Here is a 20,988-nt window from a genome sequence, read left to right on the forward strand (position 1 = left end):
AGGAACGTAGATCGACTGGTAAATCGAGAGCTTTGCCTTCCGGCTCAGCTCATTCTTCACCACTACGGACCGGTGCAGAGTCCGCATTACTACAGACGCTGCACCGATTCGCCTGTCGATCTCCCGCTCCCTCCTACCGTCACTCATGAACAAGACCCCAAGATACTTGAACTCCTCCACTTGGGGCAGGATCTCATCCCCGACCCGTAGAGGGCACGCCACCCTTTTCCGACTGAGGACCATGGTCTCGGATTTGGAGGTGCTGATCTTCATCCCAACCGCTTCACACTCAGCTGCGAACCGCTCCAGTGAGAGTTGGAGGTCACGGCTTGATGAAGCCAACAGCACTAAATCATCTGCAAAAAGCAGAGATTCAATGCTGAGGTCACCAAACCGGACGCCCTCAACGCTTCGGCTGCGCCTAGAAATTCTGTCCATAAAAATTATGAACAAAATCGGTGACAACTCTATAATTGGAGCACACCCTCCGGTCCCCCTTCTTAAAAAGGGGGACCACCACCCCGGTCTGCCAATCCAGAAGCACTGTCCCTGATGTCCACGCGATGTTGTAGAGACGTGTCAGCCACGACACCCCTACAACATCCAGAGCCTTTAGGAACTCCGGGCGGATCTCATCTACCCCCGGAGCCTTGCCACCAAGGAGCTTTCCAACCGCCTCAGTGACTTCAACCCCAGAGATCGAAGAGCCCACCTCGGAGTCCCCAGACTCTGCTTCCTCAAAGGAAGGCGTGTCGGTGGAATTGAGGAGGGCCTCGAAGTATTCTCCCCACCGGCTCACAACGTCCCGAGTCGAGGTCAGCAGCACACATTCTTCACTATACACAGTGTTAATGGTGCACTGCTTTCCTCTCCTCAGGCGCCGGATGGTGGACCAGAATTTCCTCGAAGCCGTCCGGAAATCGTTTTCCATGGCCTCGCCGAACTCCTCCCATGTCCGGGTTTTTGCCTCGGCGACCGCCGAAGCCGCAGTCCGCTTGGCCAGCCGGTACCTGTCAGCTGCCTCCGGAGTCCCACAGGCCAAAAAGGCCCGATAGGCCTCCTTCTTTCCTTCTTCAGCTTTTTTTTTTTTTTTTTTTTTTTTTTTTTTTTTTTTTTTTTTTTTTTAAACCTGTCCTGTTCAGCTGTTTGACACAGAGAATGGAAGTCTAAGTGCCCGGGTTGTCTGAACAGTTTTAATGTTTCACATTGAGAATCTGATATACTCCCATTGTGATCATTAGGGATGGGAATCGAAATCCGATTCCAATTCGGAACCGGTTCCGAGTGTTTCGAGGCCTCGACATCACAATGAAAAAGCCTTAACGATCCTTTTAACGATTCCTAAAGACGCGTATTGCGTCGTGACGTGTCTTGTTGTCCAGACACATCAAACTAGCATGGCGCCAAGAACCACTCTCTCCAAAGTTGGACTACACTTCACCAGGAAAGAGTGTGAAAATGAAAGGTTACGACGGGTAAGCACGAGCATTGCAGCCATAAACATAACAATGACAGCACGTAGGTTCAAACGCTCGAAAGTGTGTCTTCACTTCACGAGGAAAAATTACAACAAAGCGACTTACAGTCATTGCAAGGTGGAGATAACTGCATCAGGAGGGAATAGACTGCACTGTCCTCACTGAGACAGCTATACAGCTAGCTGAACTCCGAAATGACGATACAGAAGACGTTGGTATAATTTGCTGACTTTATCCAACCATCACTTGAAGAGTGAAACTAAAAATAGAAATGAAACAAATCAATTTCGTCCCCAATAACAAACAGGTTTGCATCAACGTACATCAGCGATGATTAGCTGCTAATAACAGTATGGTTAGCATTCGTTCGCTAGCATTAGCACATCGTTCAAACCACTACACAACTGGATTTAAGTGTCCGATCGCGAGTGGAAACACAACAACAACAACACAAAAGATTATACATACAGGCGTTGCCTCTGTAGATATTAACATTAACAAAGAACGTAGGCTCGTAGAAGTGTTTCCCTCTCTCACTTCGCTCGCTCACTCGCTTGGATGCGGCATTTCTTCGGGTACCCAAACTGCGGCCCGCGGCCCAAATACGGCCCGCCTCCACATTTGGTCCGGCCATTTTGAATTTTTTTTTTTTTTCTCAATCGTGTTATTTATTTCCTGGCCTTTTTCCTTGAAGAATTCAGAGAGGGTTATTTGGTTATTATCTATTTAATTAATAGTGTTTTTATTATTAATTATTATTATTATTATTATTCATTCCGTGAAGAATCCACAAAGGGTTATTTGATTGTGGCTTTCTGAAAAACAATAATTTTTTACATTTCTGCACTTCTGCAATCGTCACATTTTTTTTGTTACAAACTGACCCCGGCCCCTCATCAGAGAAGTGAAAAGTTATGTGGCCCTCACAGGAAAAAGTTTGGGGGCCCCTGCTTTAACACATATTGCCAAACGCAGAACAACAACCTATCTGCCAATATATACCAATATTTTTTATTTCTATTAGATAAATGTTTCAGTAAAATGTTACACATTCTTGTGTATTTGCCACTTATTGCCACAGTTAACATTGAGGCTTTGGGCCTCTTTTGATCTCGTTGTGAGTTTGTAAGGTTGTGAGTTCTGATTAAACAAACTCGTTGCCAATCAAAACGTTTGTTGTTCTTTTTCCCCAAATTAGAATCGATAAGAGAATCGATAAAGAATCGAATCGTTAAGCAATATCGATAATGGAATCGGAATCGTAAAAATCCTATCAATTCCCATCCCTAGTGATCATTCAAAATACCTTTTTATTATGACAAAGCAGCGAACAGGAAGGGATGATGGGGGGACAGAAGAAAAGCAACACAAGAGAAGAAAGAAAAGAAACACATACACAAACAACAACAAGAAATACATAGAACATCTAGACTAATTATTAATATGCTGGTGCCATCGTCAGCGAGATGTATTTCCGGTTTACACCATGTGGGGGCCTATTGGCCAGTGAAAGAGGGGGACAGGGGTGTCTATAAGCTAAGTGATTGAAAGAGGTAGAGTGTACACAAATCAGTTCTGTGATCTAGAACCCAGTAATCATGTGAATCTCTTATGAATGTAAGCCCGTTGGCGACCAACCCTACGCCGCCCCATCGCCAATCCCGGCACCAAGAGCCCCAACCCGAGCATGCACTACCGCATCCCGCGGCACGCGAGCCCCACCGGACGCGCAACAGCCATGCAGACGGGCGGAGAAGCCGCGCGGGAGCCAACCCAGGGCCACGGCCCCCACCCAGCCAGCCCGGGGAGGGAGGGCCGGCAGGGGGTCGGGGGGTCCAGCGCAGCCCATCCCTCCTCCCGCAGCCCAGCAAGGGAGCCACTGCCCCCCCCCCCCCCCCCCCAGGATCCAGGGTGGTCCCCCGGGGCACCCGCGCACCCATCAACCGGCCTTCAGGGATGGCAGGAGGGGACGCACCACCAACCCCACATCTATCCCCACCCCCGCCCGCCCACCCGGGCCACGAGCCACAGCCGCAGCCCCCCAACCGGCACGGCACGCCACGGGAACCCCAGCAGCCCACTAAGCCCAAAGCAGGGCAGGGCACTCCGCCGGTGCAGGCAACACCCTGCTGATACACCGGCGCCCAGCCAGCGACCCGCGACAGAGCACAGGGCGGATGCCCAGTCAGAGAAGAGGGGAAGGCGGAGGCAGGAGAACGCCGAGGAACTGCCACGGGGCGATGCAAGATCGGAGCCCCGACCCCCCCACCCCACTCCCGCGGCCGACAGCCCAGGCAGAGGGGAGGCCACACCCCAGGAGCCACGCCATATAGAAAAAATTACATCTTTACATCTTTTCAAACCACTGGATACATCTCTTGACATTTTAAGGTCGAGAGCCTCATGACAAAAGAGTGAAAAGTTTTCCTTGTGGTGTTTTATTGGCTCTCCTATGAATCAGCATATTGTCAAGTGCTGTAATGTGATTAGGGAGGCAACGAATTGATTGTTGACTGTCAAAACCCCATGTTAAAAACCTACCAGGTTGACACACATCCATTTCAAAGAAGAAAACAATCGACTAACGTCAGGTTTGCATCCACAAGTGCGAACAACAAGCCTACTAAAAGGGCTTGTGTAGCATAAGCCGTTTCCAGCGATATTTATTAATTTATTCATTCCACGGAGTTCTACTGCCCAGCGTCTCTGTCTCAATGTATCTGAGTCTAACAACTCCCGTCGATGTGCGAATGCATGCAACAAACCACCCTGGACTTACTTGTCCGTTCAATTGGCTGACATACTGGCATTTGATAATCATGTAAAGTTAGCTCTGTTTTGGTTCAAATGCACGTTTTCTGGAGTTAAAAAAAAACAACAACTATAGCTTGTTGGTTTAATCCGTTAAAAAAGGGCATTGCAACAGAAAATGTATCAGGTCTTTAATGCTTAATTTTATTGATTTTATTTGCTCTAATGGGGTGGTTAAGAACATCTTCCATGTTAATGTGCACTTTCACTTATTTTTGTTAATTTATACTGGGTTACTCATTTATTTCCTTTATAATTTCATAAAGTCCTTGATTGTGTTATCTTCAAAATATACTATATTCCATTTCACTGTGTGTAATGTAAGTCTAAATGTAAATTTGTTTATTATATCTTTATTGTTAAAAAAAAAAAAAGACAAGTCAATGTTTACATTATCTTCAATTTTATTGTACATCATATGTTCTTAAGTAGTTAAAATTGAGGTGTTTTTTTTTTTTTTTTTTTTTTTTTTTTTTTTTTAGATGTGAGGAAATGAGAGGGAAAAAAATTAGGAGATGGCCTTCGGGGTTGCTGGCGTTTTTGTTAACTGTTATTTTGCAAATCATTTGAAAAAATACAATTTTGAATGAAAAGACGTTTTTATTGCATTTCAGTGGTTTTAGGAACCCCCCTGAAAATTAATTTTAAGAAAATTATAAAATCTGGTTCCTGGCAACCTTTACGTAAGGGAGTTCTAGCAAGAATTTCTAGCCACTTTCACCCCTGCTAAGGACAAATGTTGGTGTACATCCTGGACATGTAGCCGTGCAATCATTGTGCACATTTAGACATGCACATCAGAACATAAGGCAAAAGGAGTCTACAAAAAAATATATGTATATATTGTATATAAATATGTATATGAAATATATTCAGGAAATCTTTCAGAAAACACATAGAAGCTCTGATTCAAGAGGCAGACTGCATAAATGTTGGCCTGAGCATCAATTAAAACCCCCCACCTCAAACCTGTGTTACAGCTGGAATAACTACTCACTACAGTAATTGTAGATATAAAACAACGTTATGTACCTATTCAAATGTCAAGTTTTGTATATTCATTAAGTTATGCAGAATTTTATGCTTTTTTTATTTTAACCAAAGCATGCGTTAACCGAGAGGCAAAACACACCTTTTGGCAAACTCCAAGAAGGAAAGCATCTCCTTTCGGGTGTAGATCTCAGCAAGAGGATTGTGGGGATTCATCAGTATAATAGCTTGAATATTCACCCCCTATATGAACAGCAACAATTGCTCGTTAATGCAAAAGAAATGTGCATTCTAGAAATTGACTGACATATGCATGGATTACCTCTGTTTTAGCCTTTTGTAAACCTTTCTCCAGTTTGCTGATAGTGAGGTGAAAAAGTCGACCATCATTGTCATCATTCTGCAAATGTTTATCAAAAGAAAGAAGGCTGGTTTCAACACCAATAAAAAAATCAAGCCTGTTATAACTGGTGCACTTTAAACTAAAGTGCGTTCATAAAGAATGCTGCTGAATATATATAATCAACTACGCAGTACAGGGGACCCCAACACTTTGCTAGGCATAGGGACGAAGCCCGGTTGCCCAGTGGGGCTCACATAAAAAAAAAAAAAAATAAATAAAAAAAAAAATTTAAATTTTTAAAAATTAAAAGTTAATATTTGGTCGGTGAAAAAGAAAAATGTTAAAGAGTGAATTCAATTCACAAGTTCCTAATCAAAAATAAGTGGAGGTCCACAGTAGATCAGTTATTTGAATAAATGACAATAAATCAATGGTGTGTTGTACTACCTGACAGTCAAGAGGGACATGAAACAACTTGACATCACTATACAGCTGCAGGTCCTCAGTAATAACACCATAAAAAGGGCTGGGAATAAGAATGGCATCTAGAAAAGGGGGAAAAACACTGCATTTAGAACAGACAATGTAACAGAGATTAAATATGGAAATATACTGGCCAGATCAGATCACAGCTCTGTATATTCATGTGCTACAGCATCAACATTAATGATCATGGTTTATTATGCAGCTTTTGTACAATGCAATGCAGGGGTGCGCAAACTATTCCACAAAGTGCTGCAGTGGGTAGTAGTTTTCATTCCAACCAACACCCTTTCAACAATCTGGTGTGTCTTACAAGAGAAATCGGTTGCAGTCAGGCACTGCTTGTTTCAGCATAAACGTCAGTAGTTCAACTGTTTTTGTTGGATCAGTTGGAACAAAAATCTGCACCCACAGCGGCCCTTGAGGACCAGTTTGACTACACATCATATGTTGCTTGTCCTTGCTCAATACATATTCAATAACTATGGTTCTTAGTAAAATTGAAAAAAAAAAAATAAATAAATAAATTAAAAAAAACTGTTAGGAATTGACAATCAAATTCTTAGAAATTCGCACTCACGAGAATGAAAACAAGTTTAAATGCCGGTCCCAAAAGAAAGTAAACATGGACATATATGATGTCACATTTTTGAGAGTATACCTTGCAGATTCAGCTTAACAGCAGTTACCAGTACTAAAAAGTATATGGACATTTTATTACATAACCATAACAGAAATTACAGCACATCTCATAACACCGTTTTAATTGACATTAACTGACTTTAGTTCAACTTTCCCCTCTACTCACAAGTTCCCCATAAAATTATAATGTTTTCAGACACTTTGGTGAATGCAAACCTCTTGGTGATTTACCAGCAGTAAATGCATGATAAACACAAGAAAGAACACTCCATTCAAGTTTTCCCTACAGTAAGCTGTAAGATCTATTTTTATATAAAAACAAGCAAGTAGGCAACATTTGGGGACCAACCTTTGGGGTCACAAATAACTGCTGCAATGCTTGAAAAGAGGGCACTGCATCCATTCATCACCACAACCTATATAAATACACAAATCAAATGTCGTTTCAGAGCTGAATAATTACTTTGTTAAGACATAAGGAGTGGAGGCGGGGAGCTGAGTGCGATGATGCATAGATTAATCCAGTTAATAAACTTGTGAATCTGAATGGTGATACAATTCGGCTAATCAAGCAGTTCAAATAAAGTCAATTGGCAACATCAGGCGTATAACAATGAGTGTAAACTTGGGTTTTTAAATTGAAGTCGGTTGGAGAATTGCCTAGAAGCCTGAAAAACAAGGAGGTTATTTGGCTCAGTAAAATACTATAATAACAAAATAGTCCTTATCTAACAAATTTAATATTTTCACAATGTTATATAAACCATTTTTTTTCCGGAGTTAAGGACACACACACAAATTAATTGTTCAAAAATAGGCTTTGCACACATGCATAGCTTATTTTTAAACAGAGAGTAACACACCATCCTAATATGGTAATATGTTCGCGTTGCTTTTTAACCTAGCTAAACGTAACTAAAACAAACTAAAGATTAACAATGGGTTTGGGACAATATTGCAATAGCCAAAAAAACACACGGAAAAAGCTATAAAATATTGTGTCATGATTTGTAATTTTATGGAACTAGGATAAAAAAAGGCTATCTAGGCTAGTCATCAATTTCATTATTGAAATGCAATAAAAGATTTTGATCAAGTGCATACCATCAATTTGAGGGGAAAAACACATAATTAATTTTTCTGTTGTGTAATCCCTCGTTTTAGGCAAGGCAAGGCAAGGCAAGGCAAATTTATTTATATAGCACAATTCAACACAAGGCAATTCAAAGTGCTTTACATCACATGAAGATCATAAAAATCACATTTAAATCAACACAACGTAGAAACGAAGACAAAAGATAGCATTTAATCACAGAATAAAAATAAATAAATAAAATAAAAATAAAACAAAAACTACTAATAATAATAATAATTGAAATCAGCAATGGAGATAAAAACAAGAGGAATAGAAAGCAGGTAGATTGAAATATATAGACAGTTATAGATATGCAGTGCTAAACAAAAGCGTTTTTAGCCCTGATTTAAAAGAGCTAACAGTTTGAGCATACTTCAGACGTTCGGGTAACTTGTTCCAGAGGTGAGGAGCATAATAACTAAATGCTGCCTCACCCTGCTTGGTTCTTGTTCTTGGAACATGCAGAAGACCGGTTCCAGACGACCTTAGGGGTCTAGATGTCTCATAGGACTCTAACAAGTCAAGCATGTATTTTGGTCCAAGGCCATTAAGTGTTTTGTAGACGAGCAGTAGTATTTTATAGTCTATCCTTTGACTTACTGGAAGCCAGTGTAGCGATTTCAAAACTGGTGTAATGTGGTCCAGCTTCCTTGTATTTGTGAGGACTCTGGCTGCAGCATTCTGTACCAGCTGCAACTTCCTGACTGATTTTTTATCAAGACCTGTAAATATACCGTTGCAATAGTCCAATCTGCTGAAAATGAATGCCTGCATAAGTTTTTCCATGTCTTGTTGAGTCAGAAGCCCCTTAATTCTGGTTATATTTTTTAGGTGGTAATAAGCGGATTTAGTGACGGACTTTAAATGGCTATCAAATTTTAGGTCTGAGTCAATAATTACGCCAAGGTTTCTGACTTGATTTGTTGCTGTAAGTGACATTGTGCTAAGTTCGCTGCTTATCTTTGACCTTTCCTTTTTTGGCCCAAAAATGATCACCTCTGTCTTCTGCACATTTAACTGGAGAAAATTCTGGCACATCCATTCATTGATTTGATGAATGCATTTGCGCAGGGTGACTAAGGGACTATAATCATGTGGGGACACAGAAATGTACAGTTGTGTGTCATCTGCATAGGCGTGATAGGAGATGTCGTACTGTTCCATTATCTGAGCTAACGGAAGCATATAGATGTTAAATAAGAGTGGTCCAAGAATTGACCCTTGAGGGACTCCACACGTGAATTTGGTTCGTTCTGACTGATGGTTTCCGATTGACACAAAGAAATCCCTATCATGTAAATAGGATGTGAACCACTGAAGAATAGTGTCAGTAAGCCCTACCCACTGTTCCAATCTGCTGAGTAGTATGTTGTGATCAACCGTGTCAAATGCGGCGCTGAGATCCAATAGTAGCAGAACAGATGATTTGCCTGCATCGGTATTCCGACGAATATCATTTAGGACTTTGATAAGCACAGTCTCGGTGCTGTGTTGTGGTCGAAATCCAGACTGAAATGAGTTAAAAAGATTGTTTTGCATCATATAATTCTGGATCTGTTCGAACACAACCCTTTCGATAATTTTCCCCAGGAATGTCAGATTTGATATTGGCCTGTAATTACTAATGGTTGAGGCATCCAGATTAGGTTTTTTTAGGAGAGGTTTTATTACTGCAGTTTTTAAAGTCTGAGGAAACTCTCCTGTTTGGAGAGAAGTATTTATAATCTGAAGTATGTCTGGGGCTATGCAACGAAAAACAGTTTTGAAAAAGTTTGAAGGAAGGAGGCTAAACTGTTTAAGATTGACGTGGGGGACATGTTGGGAGGCATTTAGTGTAACATTTGTGAATCTGGAGTTGCACACAGTCTGTCTAATCTTTAGTACTTTGTGTGTAAAGAATGCTGCGAAATTATTACAGGACACCTCAGATGCCAATTCCTGAGGTATTGATGCTTGTGGGTTTGTCAGTTTGTCAACAACAGAAAATAATGTGCGGGTATTGTTAGTGTTTCTACTAATGATCTCTGAAAAATATGACTGTCTAGCATTTTTCAGTTCCTGGTTGTATTTGCGAAGACTGTCTTTGTAGATATCATAAAAAACTAGGAGTTTGTTTTTTCGCCATCTGCGTTCTGCTCGTCTACAAACTTGCTTTTGTTTTATAGCTAGTATGGCATTTCTCCAGGTGACCTCTTCTTTCTTGACAAAGATTTTGTCTTAATCGGGGCAATAGTGTCAATTACAGTCATCACACTGGAACTGAAACTATTTACAAGTTCTTCCACTGGAGCTATTGTAGGGGTTAATGGTGAGGCATAGGCCTGTGTGAATAACGCACAAGTGTTATCACTTATGTAACGCTTCCTAATAAACTCCGTTTCCCTTTTCAGAGGATGGACAGGGGTGGTCATTTTAAACATAATGCAGTAGTGATCAGACAGAGCAACATCATTCACTGTGACCTCAGAGATGTTAAGACCTTTGGATATTATTAAATCCAGTATGTGCCCTCTGTTATGTGTTGGAACTGTGACATGCTGAGATAAACCAAATGTATCCAAAATATTTAAAAGCTCTATAGCGCATCCTTCTTCAGGATTATCAACATGAATGTTAAAGTCACCCACTAGAACAACACAATCAAAGTCCATGCAGACAGAAGACAGCATTTTGGTAAACTCGTCAAAAAACATTGTGTTATACTTTGGTGGTCTGTAAAGTGTTACCAAGGCAGCTCTGCAAGGGCTTTTTAGCTGAATGACAATATATTCAAAGGAATCAAACTGACCACATGAAATATTTGTGCATTGGAAACTGTCCCTGATCAGACTGGCAACCCCACCTCCTTTCTTATGGGTTCTTGGCGCACTAAAGAAATTGAAGTTTGTGGGGGTTGCCTCAATCAGAACTGTCGAGCTCTTATCTTTATCTAACCAAGTTTCTGTTAGGAACATCATGTCAAGGTTATGTTTGCTGATAAAATCATTAATTAAGAAAGATTTGCCAGCTAAAGATCTTATATTTAGCAGAGCCAATTGGAGATGCCAGACTGGATTCACTGGTGAATTTTGGGAATGACATACTATGCTTAACAGGTTGGCAGAGTTGATTGAACGTTTTTTATTTCTCACCAATCTAGCCCTTTTTGTGTTGTTTATCACCACTGGGATTGTTGAGCATACAGACTGTTTTACATGTTTAATGGCGGTTCAGGGATCGTGAGTTAAATCCCGGCTCCTGCCTTTCTGTGTGGAGATTCTTCCAAGGAGGAAAGGTCACTTAAGGATGACGCAGTTCCAATTCGTCCAAGCCAAAATGCGAAACAACCCTCGTTTGTGCCCCAAATGGAAATAGGACAAAAAAACGCAACACCAGAACAGATATAGTACCTTTAAAGAGTGTGCAACTGTTTTATTTTTGCTTCGTTATAATTATGTCAAAGTCTATTAGTGTTTACATGCTGTGCACTAACAGTGCCTGTTCATGTTGTAGCCAATGTTAGTATGATAAAAAAGTACGATCAACGATTATCCCCACACTGATTCGTCATTATATTCTGTTTGACAAGCTGATTCTTCAGACCCAACAAAGATGCTAAATCCAATGGTCGTCTTGGCTCAAACTGTAAGCCTCCAGGCCGCTGCAGCTTCCCAAAACATAACTTGAGACAGACTCATCGTTCGAACTGTCGAGAAACTTCATCCTCCATTTTATTTCACTTCACAGCCCAAAAATGATGAGCCAGCAGCCTTCTCTGGTGTTCTGACACATCATGTAGGTTACCTCCAGCACAAATGAGAGTGGGTATAACTGATGTCACATTTGCACCAAAATAGCAGGGCCTATGAGCTGTGTTATTTTCAGTCTTTAAAGAATATTTACTACATTTATTACTATACTATTGCTATTATTATATTACATTTATTACATAATTTTCATTTACTCATATATTAGGTCTTTTCTGTTCCTTTAAGCCCACAGTCATAATTTTACCTGTTGATGCAGGAACAGGTCGAAAAATTGCTTGAGTCCTGTCATGCTTCTAGCTCTGTTATTGATGCTGGCTGTCTATTCTGCGCTACCATTTCTTCTTCTCCATCTTTTGTCTCTTTGCCTCTTTCTCTGCTGTTCTAATAATCTTCTTAAAATAAGAAGAAAGGCCCGTGGACTTTTTCACTGTGTGAAAATGACTGATATAACATATACAAGCAGCAGCTAATGTTAGTTCCGCAACTCAGTTAAACATGTCAAGAAACAGTCAAAATGCTGCTGTACATCAGCTGTAAAAGCACTAGTTGCCACTTAAAAAGCACACGTCACAGCGCAGACTTCTTTTACGAAAGAATTTGCTGACTTATTTCCTGACTAATTTTTAGCGAGGTTGACTGCTTTGAGCTAGGGAAGAGCTGTGCATTTGAGATGAAATGCGTAACTGACCCAACTGAAATCTATGGAAATCGCATTGATTAACTGAATCTGAGTGGAATGGGATGTAATAGGCTTACACTTTATATCACTTATCAACCTTCAAGGTAATCATTTACATTTGAATTTAAATTGCCAGATTTGAATAGCTGAATTAAAAAAAATCTGAATAACATCATTTTAAATTGTATTATTTAGTTTAAATCATTCTATTGAAAAAACTGTATAAATGTGAACGGTGTAATCTGAAATTGAATTTGTTTGCAACTGGATTCCAATAACTTGGATAGATTTTTCACACTCAAGTCCAGCCGTTCAAATACAGTTGGTTAAATTCAATTTTAAGTTGCTTTGACACTTGTGCCATTCCATTTCTGTTGCATGCCAGTGAAAATGCAATTTTCAAAATCAAGGCAAGTATTATGTTATGTACAGGACATCTTCAGTTAAAATCGAAACACAGCACATTCTCCAGTATACTGTAACTAACATACTATAATCTAGTAGTGAAGCCTGAATTACAATAAGTACTTGTAAGAAAACCTGTCAATATACTGTAATATAATTAAATTAAAAACCAAAAACAAAAAAAGGAAGTTACATATCAATATCATCTCGACCCCCTGTAATTCTTTGCTACCTGTCTATGACATACCCGCGATGAATACACGGTCCACTACTTAAGAATGAGTGGTTTTGGGTAGCCTCATCATACACATGCTACAGGGCATCAAACACATGCTACAGGATACACTGATAAGATTTTGATGAAAGTACCACTCACACTGTCAGCTTTCAATGGCTTTGGAGAACAGCAGTAGTGGGTAAGAAACTTGGCAACCTCTTCTCTTAGGCTACGAGAATACGATTACAAGAAAATTAGTTTGAAACCTTCCTTTAAAAAAAATAGAATATATATATACACATATATATATATATATATATATATATATATATATATATATATATATATATATATATATATATATATATATATTGTTTTTTTTTTACTTACAATGCATGTCCCCTCCAGTCACCATACTGCAAAAATGCTGGGTCAATATGTAGCATGTCAGATCTAGTCAACTGTAAATACAAAGGACAGGGAAATTGCGTTAGGATCTGTACTGTATTTGACTATGAAGCTAATCAAATTACAAATACATTACAATTATTAAGTAGGAGGAAAAAATTACCCTTTTAAAAAGAAGATCATAACAGAGCTTGTTCTCGCTTGTGCCCATGTTGATGATTCCCTGGGACGTGGGGGGCCAGAGAAACGAGATTTTATCAACTATTTGTTAAATATGACTAGCACGGAAATAATATACTCACATCAGGGTTTTCTACATCATATCTGTTTCTTCCATACTGTGTAAAGCCTTCCTGGAGGATGGCTTGATGCTGTCGAATACTGTTACCACGGTTAGACAGGTACCCGCTGTGCTCAGGAGACTTTGCACCTCTCACAGTTACCAAAGCACTCTCAGTTGTTGTGCAGGCCTTGACTGATGGGTGCACCTCAGACTTTATTGTCCGCTTTGTGGAAATTGTGTGTGCAGAGGGAGACTGAGGAAGTGGCTGAGAGGTGGATGGAGCAGAGGAGGCAGTTGATGTCATCAGAAAAGCTGACTGATGATCTAGCAAGGAAACGAGGGTGTTATTCGGTGCTGTTTCTGTGGTCGCAGCACCCTGCCTAACCGCAGTTAACGCCCCAGTAAGCATGCTGAACAGGCGCAGCTCGTGCTGACGGTCCTGTTCCACTCTTCTATCTTCTTGTTGCTGTCGCCGCTCATCAGCTTGCAACTCCTTCTCTAGCCGTGCCTCCTCCAGGCGGATGAGGCGATCTTCAGCACATTGCTGCCACATGAGGAAGCTGGTGAGAGCTTTGTCAAGGGGTCCAGTGCTGCCACACTTCCCACTTCCATGGCCGCATGCGGTTTTGCCTGCTTTGCGACGCCTCCTCTGTTTTACCGCAGCTAGAGGATGAAAGCCCTCTTTAGATGTGTCATGTGGTACAGGAACACTGCTTGACTTCGAACCAGATGCAGGCATTTTCAGGTCAGTTAAACCTGCAGACATGAGAAAAACATGAGATTATTGTTGAGTTACATTCGTCTGTATAAAAATACTATCTAAAACTGTGCTTGATAGGAAGTCTTTTTTTTTTTTAAAGGTTCAGTGTGTTTGTGCAGAACCAGAGTCTGGTTCAGCTCACTTTGCTTGAAAGGTAGGTTAAACCCCTGGAAATTCACCCAAAAAAAAATCACATTAAAATTCAAAGAACATAATCAAATATTGGTTGAGTAGCGAATGGTGGTTAGCACATGTACCACGCAGTTGTGAGGTCTAACTCAGTGAAGTGGGTGAAGATTGCAAAAGTGCATTATCTCCTTGTCTACGTTTTAGATGGTTACGATTTCTTAGTCTCCTGTTCCAAAAATGTACGTTAGATTAACTGAAGCCTCTAAATTTTTAACAGCTATGAACGTGATGCGTTTGTTTCCGCGAGTCCTTTAGAATATGCTGGTGACCAGTCCACGGTGTACCCTGACTATTACCAAAACACAGCTAGGAATATTCACCTAATGAAGAGCAGCAGTACAGAAAACTTACTACAGCGTACTGTACTGTACTGTTGTCACAATTCTAAAATTTTCAACTTGTTACCTGCATAAAAAAACTACTAAATACACTTTGCGATACTACATAAATAAAATACCCAACATGATGTTATTTTTTTATTAACTCTTTCAATGTTTCGTTTGGACAAAAAAGCTTACTCAAATTGTCCAGAAATTAACAGAAGGTGACCCGAATCAACATGGAGTGAACCGGAAATGCCCAAAAACCAACAGGAAGTGACCAGGAAATGCACAAAAATCAACATGAAATGAATGTGCAGGGATTCCCCCAGGAATGCTAAAAAATGTGCAGGAGGTGACGTTCCAAAATTGACTTGCTTCTCATTGACAACTACAAAAATCCAATTCATTTAAACTGGGAAGACTGGCTGCGACTGTGCTAGTGACGACGCTATATGTCCAATTCATTTGTACTGGGACGGGCAAAGGAACGAATGTCATGCCAAGACATCACACCTATATGACATCAATCTATAGATATTTAACCTAGCCCAGAATAGGTCTACAATTATATAATAACTTATAACTTTTAACAATCCAATAAACAAAGGCACTACGGGGGTGGGGGTAAAAAGGATTACCATTGTAATGAGAGCTCTTCTAAAACACTATTTTATGATTTCCAGAAAACTAGGGTACTAAACCTTTACAGAGAGGTTTTCTTTGTCACTGAATTGTATGCGATATATTGACTCTTATGTGCCACCTATCCTTTATAAGCCTTGTCGCAAGAAAGAGTAAAGGGTTAAATGTTCCAAATTACACCTACAACAATCAACTTATTGTTAATGTAATAGCCTCCTGAAAAGAAAAATAAAATTAAAAATTTGCCGTATGTTTGCACGGGTTATATGAAACGTTGCATTCCTTTTTCTTTTTCTAATTTTGCAAATGGCTTCATGTTGTGATGCAATATCTGTTGGGATCATATATATATGGCGGAAAACACTCAGGTGACTTGAAGTTCCGCTCTGAGACCCCCAATTTTGCCAACTTTCAAAATTGTCCGATATGCATGTGTGATACATCATTTGAAAGCTTAAAATCTCAATTTTCTGGGGGAAGAAAAATTTTGAGCAAGAGGGCTTTTTTTTTTTTTATATATTTTTTATACAGCAAAACCCTATCTGGACGTGAAAACACGCGAGAACAGAATTACAGACGCCATGACTTTAACGACATATTATCGCGTACTTTGTTTCGATCCAAAAACTCTATGTAGCATGTATCACTGAGTGTCAAGACACAGCTGTGAATGGCCACAGCTGGATTTTTGGGGGATTTTATGGGTGAAACATGGTAAAATAACAAGGGTCGCGATGCAGAAATCGCAGACATCAAGGAGTGGTCGAGATTTTTTTTTCATATATTTACCCTTTTAAACTTTTTCTTTAAAACTTTTTTTTGTTTGGATTAGTTATTTATCTATCATCTAACATATCGAAGAAAATGCCACAGTAACAAAAAAATACAATTAAGCAATAGTTATGAGGTAGATATCCGTCACTTTTTTACAGACGCCATTTTTTTCATTGTGACATAATTTGTTTTAAAAGTTTAAAATATGTGAATGAATAATTTTTTTAACTGTTTTTTTTTTAAAACAAAATATGAGACATCAATGAATGATTCTATGCTAAAAACGATAGACATTTTGAATAATAAATATATTTAATTACCTTCATTTTATGGCTGGAAAAGCGGTTGCGCGACGTCTGTAAATGGGGGTTTTCAGGGTAAAACAGACAGATCAAAAATAGTTCGGGTGCTTCATGCGCCATGAATCTGCTATGGCAGCATATAGACATTTTGTTCCATCAAACACAACAGTTGTTTTTGGCTTAAAATACAGCAGTTTCTTTTAAAGAGGAGTGCAAGAGCAGAAACTGCTTTTTCTGTCTTGTCTGTGTTTTCCACCATAAATAAATATATATAGAGAGAGAGAGAGAGAGAGAGAGAGAGAGAGAGAGAGAGAGAGAGAGAGAGAGAGAGAGAGAGAGAGAGAGAGAGAGAGAGAGAGAGAGAGAGAGAGAGAGAGATAGTGTGTGTATATGTATATATGTGTATATGTATGTATTTATTTATTTATTTTAAACAAACAACCTGTGGGTGAATTTCTTGAATGAGCAGAACTGTCTCCTTGATCGAGTGTGTCCTCTGCTCCCAGTAAAGCTTGTCCATCTGTTTCGTGTTCATCTCCTGATCTGGAATACATGTCCAGTCGGGCAACATCGGTGTTAAACAGACTTTCCTCAACATCCTCACTTTTTACATCCAGTGGCTCTCCAGTCTGGGGGGGCTGACCAAACAGAAACCCACCTGCAGAAGCTGGCCCAAATGAGCCTAATGAGGAGTTCCCCTGCAAAAACGAGTCATGTCCTCCTGGGCTCTGAAACACTTGTTGAGCTACAGCTGTTGCACCCAGAGTGGAGTATGTTATACTATTTGGTCGGTTAGCCAAGACACGATCCATCACGTCATAAAATTTCCAAGATCTCAGTTTTTGGTTGTCTTTAGTGCGACGGTATTCCAGCTTCATCTTCTTAATCTTCTCCCTGCATTGGTCACCTGTGCGGTAGATACCCTTGTCGCGCAATATAAGCGCGATGCGGTCAAACACACGCTGGTTGCGCAACGAGCTTTCCAGTTCAATCTGTACGGACTCGTCGGACCACAGCTGGAGAAGCTCCACGATTTCTTGGTCAGTCCAGTTACTGCCCCGCTCGTGCCTCTTCCCCCGAGGGTCCATCCTTCTTCTGGCTGGAGTTTAGTGGACGATATCTGCACGTGTGAAGAAGAATATTATCCTAAACATGATCATCAGAACTTGAGACTCCAATAAGACAACGCGGTTATCATAACTTGTGGCATTAAATTAACATATTCTAAATCCATGCTCACCTTCTCCTTTTAATGCGAGAATGACATATAGGGTACAAATAATAAAAAATCTTTACATGACACGTGAATAATTCGGTATGTTCGGAATAGCTTTGATTCTAGTATTGTTTACATTCCTGGTGTCTGGTGCCTCCGCACCTAAAACGAATCTACGTCCGGGTCAACTGCACATGCGTGCTAGGTTATTTCGGGATAACTGTCCCGTGCTAGAGATCGGAACAACTGAACGCATGCGAGTCAAAGTGTGAGACTGGAAGCACTGTATTATTATAGCGCCCTCTACTACAGTGACGGCTTGAATTTTAGTGTAACTTCTATATAAATCCACAAGATGACGCTATCATACAGTTGTAAAATAGGAGTCAACGTTTAGGGTTGTTTATTATAGCTGGGTTTTTTTTCTGTCTTTCAATTATAGTCCTGTTTGTTTGACTGTAATCTATACATTACTTGTTATTATTATTAATCACGCATATGCAAGTGCTATACACAAACAGAACAGAATCTATTTCCACTTCTGTGGCCCCTTGTGGAATAGTTTGATGACCCGTAATTTAAAGGATAGTCATTGTGTAGTTTGGTGAAATGGTGTAGATTATACTAAAATGAAGAAGAAGAAGCAAATGACACAATTGTCTCAGGAGATTAGAGAAATTTATAGACAAACACATCAAGGTAAAACCAACAAAAGAAACTAAAATATCCTGTGACGAGAGTGGCGCATCCATATATCCATTTTCAAAAGTGCCTATCCTAGTCAGGGTCGCGGGAGCCGATCCCAGCAAATGCAAAAGGCGGTGTATTATGACCTAGTTACTAGTCTATTATAGGGCAAATCCAGAGTATAACAGTCAGTCAAACTCACATTCACTTTGCCACTGAGAGGAAATCAATCCCACGCTGCCTGTCCAGGCAGCCGAATGCATTAATACACTATCAGATAGTTGCACATATTATTCCGTGTTTAAGACTTGACTTCAAACTCCCATGAGATTAATTAAAACTGTTCAGACCATACGGACACACAGATCCCTATTCTCCGTGTCTAAGCAGCTGAATAGGACAGGTTACAAAAAAAAAGACTCACTTGACTTCAGTCAACCAAGGCCATAAGTGGTAAACTGATGGCAAGTTGAGAAGAAGAATAAAATGAATAATAGCAAAAGAGCCCAGAACAACTTTCAAGGAAATTAAAAGTGAACTTCAAGGTCAAGGTACGTCAGTGTCAGACTACAGTCGTTGGGTGAGCCAAAGTGAACTTAAGGGGATACAATTAAAAGGACACACATGCAAAACTGCAAATTGACAAGTTCAAAAAATAGGAGAATGTCCTATGGACAAACAAGACAAAGCTATAATTCATTTGCAAAGCACATCAGCCTTATGTTCACACATGAAAAAATAAAGCATGTAATGCCATCTCATGCTTTGAAACATGGAGAAGGTGCTATTATGTTTAGGAGCTGCTTTGCTGATTGTGATACAGGGTGTTTTGAATGAATGCAGGTTAAAATGAAGTCTCACGACTATCAAGGTATTCTTGAGAGAACTTTGCTCCGCAGTATCAAAAGTTTAGTTTCATTCGTAGGTCATGGATTTCGTAAAAGGATAAAAACCAAAAGCACACAGCTAAAACACCCAAGAATATAATAGTTTTAAAAAAAACACTGGCCTACTCTGAAGTGGCCTACATGAGTTATTATCTATAATTTAAGTGAAGAAAGAACCCTTTAAACTTGAGACAACTGGAGCACTTTGTACATGCAGAATGGGTCAAAAAATACCTAAGAGGTGCAGAGGTTAGTTGATTACTTTATTTATCTCTATCATCAATGCACCCACCTTTCCATTAACCCTATCACGAAGGAACTTTTTTTAGGGCGCTCATTTAACTTGTTGGCTGGCATTGACGGCACTAGATGTAAAATCCACTTTGACTGCGAAAATGAAAAAATTAATTGGACGTTGAGCGCCGTCAATGGCAGTGAAAGACCAAGTGCTCCTAGTTTAAATGAATTGGATGTCTAGCACCATCAATGACATTCAAAGAGTTAAATACTATGGGGGGGGGGGGGGGGGCAACAACAGCTTTAGACTGTGTCTGAGGCTGAAACCAGCTTATATTTCTGTTTTTATTCATTTTAGTGTTATTTAGTTTTTAATAACATTAACATTTTATTAACATTGTATTACTGATTTACTTCTGTGTTTTGGGTCATTGTCTTGTTGCAGCATCCATCCTCTTTTTAGCTTCAACTGTCTGACAGACAGCCTCAGGTTTTCCTGTAAAACATTCTGATAAACTTAAGAATTCATCCTTCCATTAGTGACTGCCAGTTGTCCAGGCCATGAGGCAGGAATACAGCCCCAAATCATGATGCTCCCTCCACCATGCTTCACGGTGGGGACGAGTTGTTAATTTTGGTGAGCTGTTCCATTTTTCCTCCATTTTTCCTCCACACATGACTTTGTGTGTTACTCCCAAACAATTCAACTTTGGTTTCATCAGTCCACAAAATATTTTGCCAAAACTTCTGTGGAGTTTCAAAGTGCCTTTTTGCTGACATTAAACGAGCAACAAGGTATGTGTTTTTTTAGACAGCAGTGGCTTCTTCCGTGGAGTCCTCCCATGAACACCATTCTTGGCCATAGTTTTACATAAAGTTGATGTGTGCACAGATTACAGGGGCGGACTGGTAATCTGTGGGTTCTGGAGGATCACAGAACGGCCGGTGCCCTGGACGGCCGGCGGCCGCCATTCATTATACATGACTGTTTTTATCCCCCCTAGCCTCTGATTATCTACAGTTCGCATCCAATCCGACAGGTGGCAGCAATCGCCAGTCTGATAGAAGAACGAAGAAAGCACAGAGTAGCCTTCATTGGGTCCTTGTGGAAGCAAAATAGCGAGAAGCGTTAATGCATAATGTGGATGTGGTGACAAAAAAAGAAAAGAGAAGGGTGGCGCGGAGAAGGTTAGGGAGAAAAAAAAATTAAAGAAACTGGAGGGCGAAGCATAAAAATGTCATAAGTTGACAAATATTTTCGCAAGCAGCAGTCTTGCTGCAGCGGCCACATCGGGTAACAGCAGCCCAGCCCCCGGCGATGGTGAGAGGGGGAGCGGCAGCCGCTCTG

At 40.2% G+C, this 20,988-nt stretch overlaps 1 protein-coding gene across 2 annotated transcripts in view; it reads right to left on the reverse strand.

Annotated features, from left to right (window-relative positions):
- Window positions 1-18,057, reverse strand: part of accs (1-aminocyclopropane-1-carboxylate synthase homolog (Arabidopsis)(non-functional)) — a 29,048-nt gene extending 10,991 nt beyond the window's left edge. Inside the window, exons 1-10 of one of the 2 annotated variants that reach the window (XM_057837554.1) lie at window positions 17,854-18,057; window positions 17,056-17,733; window positions 13,643-14,379; window positions 13,504-13,563; window positions 13,323-13,393; window positions 13,092-13,161; window positions 7,097-7,163; window positions 6,070-6,167; window positions 5,602-5,679; window positions 5,422-5,522 (exon numbers count right to left, since the gene is read on the reverse strand). In XM_057837554.1, the coding sequence (XP_057693537.1) occupies window positions 5,422-5,522; window positions 5,602-5,679; window positions 6,070-6,167; window positions 7,097-7,163; window positions 13,092-13,161; window positions 13,323-13,393; window positions 13,504-13,563; window positions 13,643-14,379; window positions 17,056-17,701 (1,928 nt within the window). In that variant the 5' untranslated portion in view covers window positions 17,702-17,733; window positions 17,854-18,057. Of the gene's footprint in view, window positions 1-5,421; window positions 5,523-5,601; window positions 5,680-6,069; window positions 6,168-7,096; window positions 7,164-13,091; window positions 13,162-13,322; window positions 13,394-13,503; window positions 13,564-13,642; window positions 14,380-17,055; window positions 17,734-17,853 lie in introns of those variants that run through there. The other variant, XM_057837555.1, reaches the window with a different exon arrangement.
- Between the last annotated feature and the right edge of the window lie 2,931 nt (window positions 18,058-20,988).

Source organism: Corythoichthys intestinalis, chromosome 5 (assembly GCF_030265065.1).
Source record: "Corythoichthys intestinalis isolate RoL2023-P3 chromosome 5, ASM3026506v1, whole genome shotgun sequence".
NCBI lineage: Eukaryota > Metazoa > Chordata > Actinopteri > Syngnathiformes > Syngnathidae > Corythoichthys > Corythoichthys intestinalis.